The 16,930-nt window shown below is 36.1% G+C and overlaps 1 protein-coding gene across 1 annotated transcript in view; it reads left to right on the plus strand.

Moving 5' to 3' along the window:
• Window positions 1–16,930, plus strand: part of LOC134793527 (four and a half LIM domains protein 2-like) — a 215,124-nt gene that overhangs the window by 67,456 nt on the left and 130,738 nt on the right. The window contains exon 2 of the mRNA XM_063765123.1: window positions 11,530–11,615. Coding sequence (XP_063621193.1) covers window positions 11,530–11,615 — 86 coding nt within the window. The remainder of the gene's footprint in view (window positions 1–11,529; window positions 11,616–16,930) is intronic.

Genomic DNA, 16,930 nt, shown 5'->3' on the forward strand with positions numbered 1-16,930 from the left:
CGAGGTCGGATAGGTCTGAGCGCGGGCAACCCCATTTCCCGCCGAGGTATGTATAGTGCTTTTCTCAAACATGTAATGAAATAAATAAAATAAAAAATCCACGAAACCCAAGTTTTATTTATAGAAAAAACTAAAAGTAAACTACACCCAAAATATAACCAACACGTACCTATATCATTATCACGCGTATGTTTTACACGAGTCGTGTATTTTTACTACCCGTATATTTTCATGTATCTTTGATTTTTTCGCCTTGTATCCGCCTGACTGTCGTTTTCGTCACATAAGTTTACATAGTCTTTCATGTTGATATCATGTTTCACATATATCGTTGCTTTATGCATGGAGTAAATAAGTATAATTTCCACAGTGTTGACGAATTTGTAGTTACATTCATTTAAAATATGCCACAAAACTGTTTCTAATAAACTGTAAGCCATTTTTCTTAGTTTCTCAAATAATAAAATTGCCATAAGCAACCATATACATACTTCGTCTTTGACTTGGCGGTAAAGGCAGCAAGTTATTAAATTCAATTCTGCTTACGCTGCCAATTCCAACACCTACGATTACAATTAATATTTATTTCATTATTTCGTCGAAACTCATATTAAAGTCAAAAAATCAACAACGCACCATAAATCCAATAAAACAAAATGAATATTTTTCAACTTTACCTCCATAACAATTTAAAAAATATAACTACGCGTGTTTGTGTAGACCTTTTTACCGCTAACGTTTAGATGAAATATTTTAAATGTTTTTATTTGTGTAGTTAAATTTATAATTTAAAATTATAGAATGTATTATTTATTAAGTTCATGTTGATTTTATACAAATAAAATTGCAAATTATAGCAAACATTGTTTTTTGTTTTTTTTTATAGGCGTAGTGGCAGAGTGTCATTACGAACCATAAAGCAAATACTGCCTCTAGTTTTTTTTAATGGATGAATGCCACGATGCTGTGTCACAAATATCTGTGAAATGAAAATTAAAAAAGAGGACTTTGCCGGCCTAGGCCTGCAAGATGTGTATGAAATTCCATTAACGACCTTTTGTCCTAGCCGCACCTGAAACGTCATACTTCGCAGCCTATTATAAGGAACATAACATCAATATTTCATTGCATGTTTGAGAAAATAAAATTATTGATTTGGCTAGTCAGTCAGATACCCTAAATTCTACTTGCTGTGATGAGTAAATAATTTAGAACTAAGCATGATGTCATACAAACTTCCTAAGTCAAATAAATTGACAGAACATTAATCACACCCACAGACTTCTAGATAGCTCTATTATAAAACCTATGATTAATCTTTAGTCATTAAGTGTAGGTAGGTTTTTCGAGTGTCTATTAAAATGTTGATATCTTATCAAACCAATCAATGTTTTTTATTTCGTACAATACCGATGATCGTAAAGATAAATACCGGATAGAACACATTTAAAAACTCTTATGACTTGTGCCAATCCCGGCCCATATTAGGCATTCACGGTCACCGATGTTACGTAAGGCGTATTTCGAGGAGTGATGCGATGTTTACTGATCTGATCGTTCAGGTTCGGTGACGATACGTCACACGCTGATTCCAAGTCACTTGTTCTTCATTTAAGAGTTTTTTCATCACATACATCAATTTACCTGTCTCCGGTAATACTTAAAACGAAGAATGAATCCAAAGGTTAGTGCACACAGGAACTACGAGTAGCAACAGATCGACCCTTAATTAAATACTGTACTGACCTAATAATTTGGGCCATTGAATTACTTTCCATTGGTCCTTAAGAAAAAAAAATCGGGGTTTAAACCCGCGACCTCCAGACTGTAAGTCGCACGCTTTTATCGCTAATAAACTACTAACGCTTTTTGTACCGTAAAATGGGGTGAGTTGGGACAAATCCGAAGTTTAAACCTCAATAAAAGTTTATTATTATATGTGGCACGTTGATTTATATACTTGAAAAGATTCGGATAGTATGAACTTTAGTTTTTCAATGATAATCTGTCGTTTAATTTCATAGATTTAAAGATAAACACTAGATAGTAGGAAATAGGGGGGATGGGAATTGAGTGAGATGGGACAATTGCTAGAATTGACACAATATTACAATAGCTTGACTTCTCAAGAAAATAAAGTATTTACGTAACAATGTGATAACTCTGGTCTAAAAATACCATCTCACCTACCATCCCTCCTCACCCCATTCATAACCCAACTGCCCTCGTAATCGAATCCCTACTCACCCCATTTTACGGTAGGTATATATTCTTCCACTCAATAAAGCGCTGGTGGCCTAGCGGTAAGAGCGTGTGACTTTCAATGCAGAGGTCGCGGGTTCAAACCCCGGCTCGTACCAATGAGTTTTTCGGAATTTATGTACGAAATATCATTTGATATTTACGAGTTGCTTTTCGGTGAATGAAAACATCGTGAGGAAACCGGTCTAATCCCAATAAGGCCTAGTTCCCCCTCTGAGTTGGAAGGTCAGATGGCAGTAGCTTTCGTAAAAACTAGTGCCTACGTCAAATCATGGGATTAGTTGTCAAGCGGACCCCAGGCTCCCATGAGCCGTGGCAAAATGCCGGGATAACGCGAGGAAGAAGAAGATATATTCTTCCACTATTTAAACAAATTACTCGATAAACGCACAAGTTCCTGATATAAGATCTAATCTGAAGACCGATTAGTCAAAGATCAAGTAACTACTTGACAGCTTTGTTTGCCAAATAAAAGCCAATGATGTAAGAATATGTAAGTATAGGACGACGTCCGCCCACGCAGGGGTACCCGCTAGGTTATAGCCGTTATAGGTTCACAATACGATATAGAACTTGTCAATGCAATCTGAAACAGTTTTATGGCAGTTTTAAGGGGCCCACTGATTAACAGTCCGCTGGACGGTATCGGCCTGTCAGTTAGAACAAAATTTTGACAGTTCCGAACAACTGATAGGCCTATACCGTCCGGCGGACTGTTAATCAGTGGACTGTTAATCCCTTTACGTTAACTACACTCGGGAGCAATTTTAACTGGTCATTTTCAAAGCACATATCCATGCGAGGTGCCCCGTGTTCATGGCTTTTGGGGGTGTAGTCGATCGTATTTATCGCTGATCCAGAATAAGTATTCCAGAGTAGGGGAATAATATCTCGGGTGCTTAGATATAAGATATAAATATACAGTTTTATTTAATTTTTAATAAAAATGAAATAAAATAAATAAATAAATAAATATTATAGGACATTTTTACACAAATTGACTAAGCCCCACGGTAATAAGCAAACATGTCTGCAAACGATGCTATTAAGCTTAGAATAAATTTATTTTAAATTAGAATAAATTTATTTTAAATTTATTCTAAGCTTATACAGTTAGTAATATTATTTTATACATATATTAAAGGGACTTCCTTTTATAGCTCAATTTGCAAAGACTATTAATAATTTAATAATGACTACGTTCCTAATTCTAAGGCTTAGTAAGTACCTCCTATCAATTAAAACCAAAATATTACTTTGCTAATCCGCGAAAAGATAACGTGCTAGTCAATCAGTGCTAACCCGTTATACTTACTTGCGTATTTTTACATGCAATTAATATTCCCACCCTCCCACCGCAAAAATAAATACGCAAATAAATATAACAAACCACCACCAAAAGAATAAACCTCGACACGTGTTTCGCCTCTCTACGAGGCATCCTCAGGAGTTGTTGACGGTCTGACGCCCGGCAACGGAATGACCTGTCTAGAATGGTCGGCCATATTTATACCTTGACCACTCCCCCTACCGTGCAAGTGTGAGTGAGATGGAAAAATTCGTAATAACGGCGATGACGCAACATTCAATTGTTCATTAAGAATCATGCCCCTATTGTTGTACCTAATTATTTCCAGTTGTTCCAGAACACCCAAACGCAATCCCTTTTCGCAAACATGTAAAATATCAAAAGAATGATTCTCAGATAAAGTGTGACCTGTATCTAATAAGTGCTTTGCAAAATTGGACTTCTCTGGATGGTTATGTCTATATGACGCAACATGCTCTTTATACCTAGTAGTGAAACTGCGGCCCGTTTGCCCCACATACACTTTATTGCAAACGTCACAGCTGTCCAGAATGTTTGGTTTAACCAACAGTGCAAGCGTTTGAATGTTGTTCCTAATTACATCCATTTCCGCTGTAGTAGTACTTCCAGGGCTGCTAAATTGGCTATTAATAGGGCTCAGAAAATATGGTTGAACGAAGAATCTCGCCACTGGTTTTCAGTAAGGGATAATTTGAAATTGCATCTTAAGGTGTTATATTCAGAACTTTCATTTAAGTTGCATAATCTCGAATTCGATATTCTGGACCAGAAGGCGAGATACTTTGCTTCTGAACTTGCACACCAGATGTATACTACCCAGCTTAACAAATTGCATAGGTTAACAGAGTCGAGTTCTGGTTCATTTTTAAGGAGAAGGGATGTGCAAGTAACAACTCACCATGTTTTCCATCCTCGAGTCAAGAATTTAACTAATGTGGAGTTCTCAGAAAATGAAATTGGGCTTTTAGATAAGGGTTTGAAGTATAATTTCCAGACAAAAATTACTCATAGAACATTAGAAAATTTGGCAGTGGATTCTGAGGTTGCAATAGTGCGGGGCCGTGGTGATGTAGATACAAAGACCATGGTGGCTAATGTTATCAAGAGTACTAGTCCAGCACAGAGTGCGTGTGTTGATTCTGATGTTTTGCTGCTAAGATCTATACAACAGAAAGTGCAAGACAGTGATTTGGTGGTTTCAAAGGCAGATAAAGGCAACTGCATTGTGATTATGGAGAAGGGACAGTATAATCAGAAAGTACTAGACCTTATTCAAGGTGACGGATTTTCGAGATTGCAAAGAGACCCAACTCCAGGGTTCCAGAAAGATCTTAGACAAGCAGTTAAGAATTCTTCGTTTGTTTTTGAAACCGAACATCAGAAGAGTATGGTTGTGCCTATGAATCCACGAGCTCCTACTCTTTATGGACTTCCGAAAATTCATAAGGATAATATCCCAGTTCGTCCAGTGGTCTCATATTTGGGTGCGCCAACTTATAATCTGGCAAAAAGGTTGAATTCCATTATAAGAGACAAGTCCCAGTTCCAGCCGAAATATTGCTTGAAAAATAGCTTGCAGTTAATAGAAAAGATCCAGGACATTAACATACCAGATAATGCTGTTCTTCTTTCATTGGATGTAGACAGTTTGTTTACAAATGTGCCATATGGAGAGACTTTGGAGATTATTAAAAGTCTTTTTGAAGGGCAACGTTTACATCCAGGGGAAGTAGATGAATTGATAGATCTAACAGCGATTTGTATGAAACAAAATTATTTCAGATTTGGGGGACAGTATTATTTGCAAAGTGATGGTTTGGCTATGGGTTCACCACTAAGTCCTTTAATGGCTGATATTTTTATGGACCATTTTGAGAACCAGCATATTGTGGGCAACAATAATATATTATACTATTTTAGATACGTGGATGATTTGATTATTTGTTGGACGGGTAGTATGGGCCTGCTGGATGCATTTATTGCTGAAATTAATGGTAAGCATCCAAAAATTAAGTTTAAAAAGGAACTAGAGCAAGACAACTCATTGAATTTTCTAGATTTAACAATCACTAAAGTAAACAACAGGCATCAGTTCAAAATTTACCGTAAGCCTACACATACCGATACAGTTATCCCGGCTTCTTCCACGCATCCGTGGCAGCATAAGTTGGCTGCTTTTCATTGTTATGCGCATAGAATGTTGACTGTGCCTCTTTCTGATGAACACTATCAGATTGAATTAAATAATATTTATCACTTAGCAGTTTCGAATGGTTACGATAAGTCTGTTGTGGATGGTATCATCAGGAAAAAGCGAAATAGTATGGTTAACACTATGTTGTATGCGGCACGATCCTCTGAACCGATTAAAAAATATAAAGCGAGCATAACTTATGTTGGCAAGTTGTCTGATGCAATTTACAAAATTTTGAAGTCTAACGACATTCCTGTGGCCTTTAAGACAAATAATACTTTGCACTCAAAGCTTTGCAATGGCAAAGATAAGATCGAGAATGGGAAAAAGTCTGGAGTTTATAAGCTTACCTGTGACGATTGCAATAAAGTGTATGTGGGGCAAACGGGCCGCAGTTTCACTACTAGGTATAAAGAGCATGTTGCGTCATATAGACATAACCATCCAGAGAAGTCCAATTTTGCAAAGCACTTATTAGATACAGGTCACACTTTATCTGAGAATCATTCTTTTGATATTTTACATGTTTGCGAAAAGGGATTGCGTTTGGGTGTTCTGGAACAACTGGAAATAATTAGGTACAACAATAGGGGCATGATTCTTAATGAACAATTGAATGTTGCGTCATCGCCGTTATTACGAATTTTTCCATCTCACTCACACTTGCACGGTAGGGGGAGTGGTCAAGGTATAAATATGGCCGACCATTCTAGACAGGTCATTCCGTTGCCGGGCGTCAGACCGTCAACAACTCCTGAGGATGCCTCGTAGAGAGGCGAAACACGTGTCGAGGTTTATTCTTTTGGTGGTGGTTTGTTATATTTATTTGCGTATTTATTTTTGCGGTGGGAGGGTGGGAATATTAATTGCATGTAAAAATACGCAAGTAAGTATAACGGGTTAGCACTGATTGACTAGCACGTTATCTTTTCGCGGATTAGCAAAGTAATATTTTGGTTTTAATTAGTATGGATTTCCGCAAAGTAACGCCTGATTCTATTCACTACCTCCTATCAATTAACAGCCAATACAAATACGTATTAAGTAGGTACTTAAAAATGCCTTGTTTATATTTACATTTAGATAAAGCTTTTGTAAAAGAATCTAGAGCATTTTTCCCTTTCGATTCTGAAAAGGCTGAATAAATTTTAATCGGGAGCCAACAATTTGGCGCATTCATAAAACAAAGAGAAATGTGGAGTACAGACGAAAATAATGTTGTTAAAAAAGTTATGAAAATAATCAAATGGCTGTCAAAGTTACGGTACACGCGCTGGCATAATATAAGAATTAATTTCACTTCAAGTTAATACGCATCGATGAACTGCCAATTTTGGCATTTAATTAACAGCAATGTGCCGGTCTTTATTTGTGACAGCATTTTTAGGGTTCCGTACCCAAAAGGTAAAACGGGACCCTATTACTAAGACTTCGCTGTCCGTCCGTCCGTCCGTCCGTCCGTCCGTCTGTCTGTCACCAGGCTGTATTTCACGAACCGTGACAGTTGAAATTTTCACAGATGATGTATTTCTGTTGCCGCTATAACAACAAATACTAAAAACAGAATAAAATAAAGATTTAAATGGGCCTCCCATACAACAAACGTGATTTTTGACCAAAGTTAAGCAACGTCGGGCGTGGTCAGTACTTGGATGGGTGACCGTTTTTTTTTGCATCTTTTTCCGTTTTTTTTTCATTATGGTACGGAACCCTTCGTGCGCGAGTCCGACTCGCACTTGCCCGGTTTTTCCCCTTAGTTTCGGCATCGGCGCCGTCACTTCATCATTGCGCGCTCAGGTGGATATTGATAACGGTGCGTGGCCTGTTTTCAGGGGATGCGCTATTATAAACTGCCATACAAACGAGTTTATACAAAGTAAAAAGTGTCGAGCTCAGTATTAACGATAAAATAAAATAAATGTCTGTCAAACATTTTACATTTCATGCATGTTTTCACGATGCATGTTTTATTATATTAGAATGTCCTTTGATGCCTTCCGTATCCATTATCAGATGCTATGCGATATTCCATTGTTTAAGAAGGTAATTCATAATTCTTTATTGCAACCATGGTACACGTATGGACATATAGTTCGCTTTTTTAGCATTAGAAAAAGGTTACACCATTTTGACGTTTCTTTTAATTGAAAAACGCTTTTTAAAATCAGTAAATATACTACTAACTAAAGAATGTAAATAATCGTATATGATTCATAATTGTTACATATTTGCCGTGACTTATTTTTCAAAAGTGTTTTTTCTATAAAAATACATGTCTAGATTGTTTACCTTTTTTTTCTAATGCTAAAAAAACTAACTAAAGTTAGTACCATTATACCTACCTACTCGTGTTGCATGACACCGATCTTAGAGTGGTATTCCATCTGTCCAATATCTTGGTCCAATGTGTATTTGTGTCTCACATTTTGCTTAAAGAGAGAGTGAGACGCAATACACATTGGACAAAGAAATTGGATAAGTGAAATTCCACAAGTTGAAACGTGCAAACCCTGCACAAGAAGTTGTGAAATGGTTTGCAAAAATGAAAACGGGCAACTTATATGCATACGAAATTTTTAAATTCTAAAACATACTTGTATTTAACCAGCCATAGCCTTAACCTAGCCCTTGAACGTCCTCGCCCCGCGTAGGAACAAAGAAACAATTGTTGAAATTGTTGAAGGTCAGAATTTACAGAAAACGTACAAAGTTCATAGTAACAAGCCGGAAAATGGGCCCCAAACGGAAATAGATACTAGGTAAACATGTTACATAAGTTGCCTTCTTGTGTTACAATCAAGTTACAATTATAGTAGGTAACTTTTTGTTACTCATCATAATTTTAATAAAGACAGCGCATTTACCCTGACCGCATTTAACTAGTCTAGGTCAGTGGTTCCTAAAGTTAACTGGGCTCCGACCCACCTAACAAAAACTGCCAAATTCGGGACCAGCCTCTTTGCCGTCTTAAAAAGGGCATAAAATATAATTGGTAACACTCAGATTCTCTAGTAACTTCAGGGCTCACTCAATATTCGCTCGTGACCCACCAATGGGTCGCGACCCATACTTTGGGAAATGCTGGTCTAGGTATTTTCAGTGGTTTCTCCTCGGCAAAAAAAATAAACAATAAACCGAATTGGTACGAAGTTTTGTCGTATACTTACGTATATTCGTTTTTGGAAAAGACTGTCATCTCATAGATTCGATGTTTGTAAACGTTTATAAATTATGTAGCTCCCTGTTAATTGAGTGGTTACGTCACTAGAGCTTTTGTCCCGGAAAAAGCACTGTAAAATTGATATGCTATGATATTAAACTTAATAATATAATGATTGTTATAAAGACAGAGAAATGTTAAGTACATCGCCACTATTCGCCACGTGCATCATTGTCGTTGTAGTAAATGCCGTAAATGGTTTTATTTATTACCGTAAAGCATTATTCTTAATTTACTCGAATTGTACTTGTAACTATTTAGAATTACTATGAATTCATATTTACCTATACTACTATTGATACTGATTGTTGTTATGTCTTCAATAACGTACTCGTAAAACAATACAGTAAGATAACGCTGTTAGTTTATAAACATGATGAAATGAATAAATATAATACGGTTGAAAGTATTAATTTATGACCCATTTCGTACCTTGTCACAGTGACAATCAATATGAAAGTCGCTAGAGACCTCATACTATTGTCACTGTGACAATGTACGAAATGGGTAATAAATTAAAACTAACGACTGTACATCCAATCAAACACATACTGTTATATTTGTTTGTCATAGTATATGGAATACTTTAGATAGTATCCAACACAGCGGCTAAAACAGGAAACTCGTGGTAATTTGTTCTGCTACTCGGAGGTAGATGGCGCTGCTAGTACCAAAAAGTTACCATCGTGGTTTCGTTTTTCATGCAGTACAGCGTTATCTAGTGGGATATCTCGATACTAAGTTTGAAATAAACTTCTTCAATACTACGCTCTGTCTTGCTAGATGGAGTAGGAAGATAAAAACTAATAATATCTTGGTTTAAAAAACAGTTAATAAATAATAATAATGAATCATTGTTTACCAGGGTGAATAACAAAAAATCTAATCTATTCAAATATAGAATAATACGTAAGTATGTAACCGATATTTAATTCGTTTTCTTTATTATATAGGTACCTTTATTTTATATATTACCTTTATCATACGAGTTCCATACAAATAAAACGTGTTTATTTGTGAGGTTCTTAGGTATATAAATAAATAAAAACACTAATGTATGAAAACGGATTTTTAGTTTAAATGTTTTACAAAACAAGAAGTGTTTTTGTGTCTTCCGCTCAGTTTGTTTCGCATTTATGTACCTACCTACAGTACTTCTTTGAAAAAGTCAAACGTTTTCGAAGCAGCATAATCGAGCGTTAACAAGCCCGCAATCAAATAAAACGCTGTAACAAGCAACCCCGTGCAATTTGACACACCATTTAACATTTACATAGCACACACGTCTGTTTGTCTGACCATAAACGTCCACGCCCTTAGCACTGCCCATTACCACCCTGCAAATAACCAGCGTACCTTGACCTTCCTAGACTCCCATACAACGTTCGAAACTATAGTGATAGAGTATGATACTGAATTCCGATGGATCTGGATAAACTGGACAAGAAACTCCGTACCTATTGGCAGGTGACCACTCTCTCGATTGAATCGTTAAAGTTCTAGGTATGTGGGTTTATTCCGCCATAGGACCCGGAGGGGGACTCTCGTTTATACAGAATTTGTTTAGTTTTTTGTAACGGAAATGTCACGGAAATAGAGATTCTGAAAATAACAAGCAAGCAAGTCCTTCGTCGTTTGTTAGCATAAACGACTAAATATTCGACAGAAAGTCTACTTTTGATGGCTATTTACATCATGTTTGACAATACTAAACAAATTGTTTATTAAAACTATGCAAATTTAATAAAGAATGCAATGAACTGGAGAAGCGCTATTATAAAATTCGCTTATAGAGTCAAAAGGTACATAGCTAAAAGAAACAAAATGAAGAGGCGAAGAGAATCAGTCGCATTAGTGTACAGGAAAACAACCAAATTTCTGTCAACAAACACAGGATTTCTAATGAGGAAAATGTCAAACAGGAGGTATCGGTTGTTGACAAGAACACAAGACGGCGTCGACCAAAGGGTAGACCACAATCAAAACAAACAAGAGACAATCGATGATAAGGATTTCGGGGAAAGAGAATTAGATTACTATCTTGGAGTCAACACAAAAGAGACTTTCTGGAGAGATCCAGAAGGAAAAGAACAGATTAGAAAAGACTTCCTTTTATATCATTGTGGGGTGACAGAAGAAGACTACGAAAAGCTTTACAAGAAAACAGTTTTAAAACCGTCTTACGTGATACAACCGAGACTGAAGCAAGTGCCTTTTAGGATTCATAGAAAAAAGCGTAACAATCAAATTAAAAGAGAGGGAGAGTCGTGGTGCGAGAAAACGGGCATTTTTAAGCTTTTTGGCAATAGAAGGGACAGTGAGATTTCTACTTCAGATAGCTACAGCGAATGCGAGTCCAGCGAAGACGTCAGAGGAGCTGGAACAAAGAACGACGTATTTGCCAACGATATGACTAAGAGCTTGAGTGCTCTAAATCTGGGAAACAATGAGGTCTGTTAGGATTAACAAAGCTATTATTATGTTGTAAAGGCACTGAGTAAAATTTGATTTCTTTGTCCACAGGGTGTTCGGATAAAGGAGGTGTCGGAGGGGCGGCCCTGCGACAACTGCCCAGAGTTATGCCCCGGATTCATTCCTCATGCTTGGAGGTACGTACCCTTTTCAACTCGATTATTATGGTAAAGGCAGAAGGTATGCTATTGAGCTGATTATGACGCTTGAGGTGTTTCAATCGATAAGACAGACTGGAAGAAATCCCTTAAAGGGATAAGTTCGCCTTTGTACTTTGTTTATACATACATACATACATACATACATACATACATACATACATACAGTATACAGTAGCCGGGTATTTTTTTTATTGTAAATATTTTTACACGACAGTAGTTCGATAAGTATATATATGTAGTTAGGTACCTATCTAAAATGTACTCACGAGTCACGTCCCAAGTAGCATTGCAAGCTGTATATAAGCTGTATTAAAGTTTATTTGTATACTATAAGCTGTACAGTTAGGCTGTATAAAGGCTGTATAAGCGCTTATACAGCCCTTATAAGTAAAAAAAGGGCCCAAATTATACAGCCTTTGGCGTTATTAGAGCTGTAGAGTAGCTGTATAAGCAATACATAAGCTGCATAATAGCTGCATTACAGCTATATTTCGGTGTAACAGGAAACCTTAACACTACAGATAATCTCTTATAAGTACGATATAAGAATATAAGTTTTAAATGAGTTATAAGAAAGAATTACAAGAGAATAATAATCATTTAAGAAACTAAAATGTCTTAATCTTGTCCATTCGTAATATAGTAATGGCGACAATAAAGTGTTATAGTGGATGGTAAAAGTAAAAGTAAATATTATACAGGACTTGAATGGAATATTACATTATTGGTAAGTGCGGATTATTATTTATTGTGAACCTGTGTATCTTTTCTGGCAAAATATTTACGCGCCTGCAAAATAACAAAGAGAAACCATAAGGAAAATATCAAAAATCGGTAAAGTTACTGTTTGTTTTTAAGGTTAGAGTATCAAAAATATTTATAAATATTACTTCTAAGGCTAAACAATTTATTTTAGCTGGTAATCATAACACGGCGTTAGACTGCTAAATATTTGCAAGTATTTCTTTAATTATATTTACAAATACGTTTTTTTTTTATTGAAAAATGGCGACAATTTTTAAACAGCCTACAGGATAGTTGGAGAGCATTATAATCTTAGTAGCTGTGCTGTGTAATAAATGGAGTGTCTTTTACAGCTTTTGTAATTAAAACAGCTTTATAATAGAATATTTGTATTCGTTTGGCTGTATTTCGGTTCTCCGTACATAAGTTATAATTCTCTTTAGAGATCCGTATAACAAATAAAAAACCTGTACTGTAACTGTCATATATTCCTTTAGTTTTATAATACACTTATTTTCAGAAATCATTACACTACTATACTTATACGAGTGTAAAATTACGCCAAAAGATTGTTATAAGCGACTATATGAGTAATATAGAAAAAAGCTGTACTATAGCTGCCATTTATTCATTTGGTTGTATAATACCCTAACAGACAGAAGTTATACAACTACTATTCTTATAGGAGAGTGAGATTACGCCATAAGAAATAGCTTTAAAACGGGGTTGAAACAAGTGCCAAGTAATACTACAATACAGCCTGTATACAGCTTTTACGATAAAATTAGCTTGTAGTGTTTCACAACACTTAATGTTTTAAAACGGAGTTGACAGATACTTTTGTACAGCTAAAAGTGCCAAGTGTTACTACAATACAGCCTGTATACAGCTTTTACGATAGAATTAGCTTGTAGTCTCTCACAACACTTTTAGTTTTATAGTAGATTTTTATATTCTGATAAAGCACCCCATGCTTCCGCAGAATCCTTTATAATGATTTTATACAGCTTGAGCTGTATAATATCTGTAAAGTACCTTTTATACAGCTTAAATCTTTTCTGACACTCTCATACGTCCCTTAAATCACTCTAAGTTCTTAATTGGCTGCTATATTGATGTTGCCGACACTTCCATGCTACTTGGGGTGCTAGGTATATGTAAAAGATGTTGTTTTTTGTTGTCTATATGCCTCAATCTTCTTGTTTATAGCGGAAGTAAACACTGTCGATCCGTGATGTCCATGTGACCTAAGCCGGGAAATTTATGTAAATGGCCAATGCATAGATGCATACAAATTGCTTGACCATGATTGGTAAATTACCTCAGTTGTCGGTACCCAGTTGTAAACAAATCCACAACTGACAATCGATTTTATAAAATAAATGAGACATTCATCTTAGAGCTGAATTGTTTTGACGTGGATTTCCGATATAGTTTAATGATATCGCATCTTGTTCGTTACGGCTACCATGTTAGGTACACGCGCCTGCTTTACATTATTATGACTTTGTTATATTAAGTATATCAGTGGGAATGTCACTAGCTAAAGGATACCTTATTTATTTCATCTCGGGAAGCTTTCCCTAAAGGAACGAAATGGATGAAAAAAGCACGGATTTACGAGTATATAAACGAAGGACAACAGTTAAAATACTTCTATGCGGTCAAAGTCGCGGAAAGAACATATTATGTCATATTTCCTAGCTCAGCTCATTATAATTAACTAGACGGGCCCGCAGCTCCGCTCGCGTAAATGAAATAAAGAGTTTGTCTTATGTTTAGTTAAATACCGACATTATTATGTATTCAACCCTGTCAGGGTTTATAACAATTATAACTGTGATAGGGATTTCTTATTTGTAGCCGTTATTTGGATAACTGATTTCGCAAATTTCTCAAAAATTATGTGATTTGATAAAAGGCAATATTGTATTTTTTCAACTACGTAGGTTGTATAGTATTTAAAACTTGTTTCAACATAAAATTATTATTTATTTTTATAAGCCTAGTTGCAAAAATGTTCAATAGATTAATTTCCGCCTTAAGACGAATATGGACGACCACCGCCCATAAATCGCCTTTTCATACAAACGTAGTGAGTCCCCATTTCCCTTTCTGGATATTACTTACTACGGCTACGGTGACGCAACGACCCAAAGGGAGTCCTGGCCTCCGACACCAGATCACGCCATGTTTCTCGGTCTTGCGATAGCCCTCGCCAGTCGCCATGGCCGATGTTGAGCAGGTCTAGAGCAACTACGTCGTTTCAGCGGTACCTAGGACGTCCACTCGGGCGTCTCCCATTTTGTTGTCCCAACTGTCCCAAGTACGCTCTCTTCACGGCACGATCCTCTCCCATACTCTCTAAAGAAGTGTCCGAGCCACATGAAGCTTAGCCGCTTTGGTCTCTCAGTATTTCGCCACTATATCGGAACAGCTCCTTATTTCTATGGCAACAAAGTTATATTACGATATTTGGCTGACTGCTGACTGTACATTTTCTTATTTTCATCAGGTTGCTCAAAAATATCTGAGCATGCACTTTATCTACCTACATTATAACTTACTATCAACTTTGTATTTTTGGCCCATCTCGGCAGCCCGTTCCCCGAACGAATGGCAATGTTTGCCGAAGCCGTGAAAGTCATCTGAATAATGTACCTAAGTCAAAAAGAAATTTAAAACAACAAAGTACAAATTATTAATAATATGATAATATGAATTTGATTGATAAGTCATATATGGCATAAGCAGGCATTTTAAGTCATTCGTATGGGCTATAGACTGAGGTCACAGTATAATAAAGAGTATGCTGAGGTTGAGGTTGACAGCACTTTTTATTTTACTTCGTGTAAAAAAACGCCGAAATAACTGTATACCAACATGACAAACATAATTTAGGTTACTTTAACTTACGAATAATTTGGTCTAGTCTGCAACACAACCGAAACGAAATCAACCGAGAGTTGCCGAGAAATGGTCGATCGTTGTAAAATAAAGATTGTTATTAAAATTTCTTTTGCTTATTGTTAATTAAATACGCATCGAAAGCAATAGTTTTTATGCTCTAGTTTATTCCCATATTTAGATAATAGATTGGAACAGTTTTTTCTTATCATACGTGCGTCGTATTTGAGAAACGTGTCAAAATCTTTTTTATAAATTTGTAAAGCGCCATCTCGCTTCTTCCCTGGTTTTTTATCCCGTTCTGGTTTTTCAATTTTATATATATGATGATGATGATACGTGCAAGAAAATAGAGTCTGTGTGGAAAGAGAAGAATGTATTGGGCCCCATACATTCCACGACTCTTCTCTTTCCGCACAGACTCTAGATATACCTATGTGTTAATAATAAAAGTCACATAAATAATAGATAGGTATTCAATGACACATGACTGTTCATATTGTGCATCCCTTAAAACTACATAACAAAACAATTAAATGGTGTTTGCTTTAAATATTCTGTACATGCCTTTAACGTTTGTCAATCAGAACTCATTTCGTTATCACTCAGTCTGACCAGGTCAACACTAATGATAACTTATCAAGCTTTCATTTTGAACCTAATTTAGAAATATGTAGTTGAATAGTACCTACTTAGTTATGAGACTTATAGAATAAGAATAAGATTAAATTTATTATCAAAAGAACACATAACAGAGTATGGCAGGGGTCTCCGCACTAGGCTACGCCTGTATCGCGGGGAACCAGTTACAGTTTAAAATAGTTTATTTAAAAAAGAGATCTAAGTTACACAATCAAGTCCAGTAATATCTTAGGTATGTTTTTAACATAATATAACAGACATAAAATGAAAGCTTATAACATACTTATAAGTAAGAAAAAGATATACATTTCTATGGCAAAAGATGAAAAATAAACCTAACTTATTTTAACTAAAATATCTTCTGTCTCGGCATAGTTAAGTGATTGTAAAAAATTTAATAGGAGTTTCTTTGCTTCGAAGATGGTGCAATCTTTAAGGTTGCAGTGTTTAAGCATGGCGTTGTAATTGGTTACTCGGATTCGTTCACCAAAAATGTTATGAGTAATAGGTATTATTAGGAGGGGGTCCCTTACAATTAGGGATTTATTTTCAGTGTCTGAATAATGCATTGCAAAGCAAATGCAATGCATTACTATCAGTAAAAATAAATATTTTAAAAGGGGGATATAAAACTGGCGATCACTGTGTGGGTTGGTCTGTGGATCACTGTTAAGCAACTTCAGTTATAGTGACATTCGGTGACGTGCAGTGTGCGTGCAATGTTACTGCTGCAGCGTTTACGTGGACAATAACACTGTCAATTTCCACCTTTAGACTTATATGTATATACTCGTATCAAAGGGCATATCGTCCGAAGGCGGAAATTAGAATTAGAACTCGTTGCATACTAAACGCTTAGTTATACAGTCATAGCATAGTCGCACAGTCCATTTCAGATACGTTTGTGCTATACATATGACACGCGTTCGAAATCGATAAACATGAGGAAAATAATCAGCCTTGTGTCTAAGAGGCATAAGGTCGCAACAAGCCGCTCA

This window comes from Cydia splendana, chromosome 9, assembly GCF_910591565.1.
Source record: "Cydia splendana chromosome 9, ilCydSple1.2, whole genome shotgun sequence".
NCBI classification, from domain to species: Eukaryota; Metazoa; Arthropoda; class Insecta; order Lepidoptera; family Tortricidae; genus Cydia; species Cydia splendana.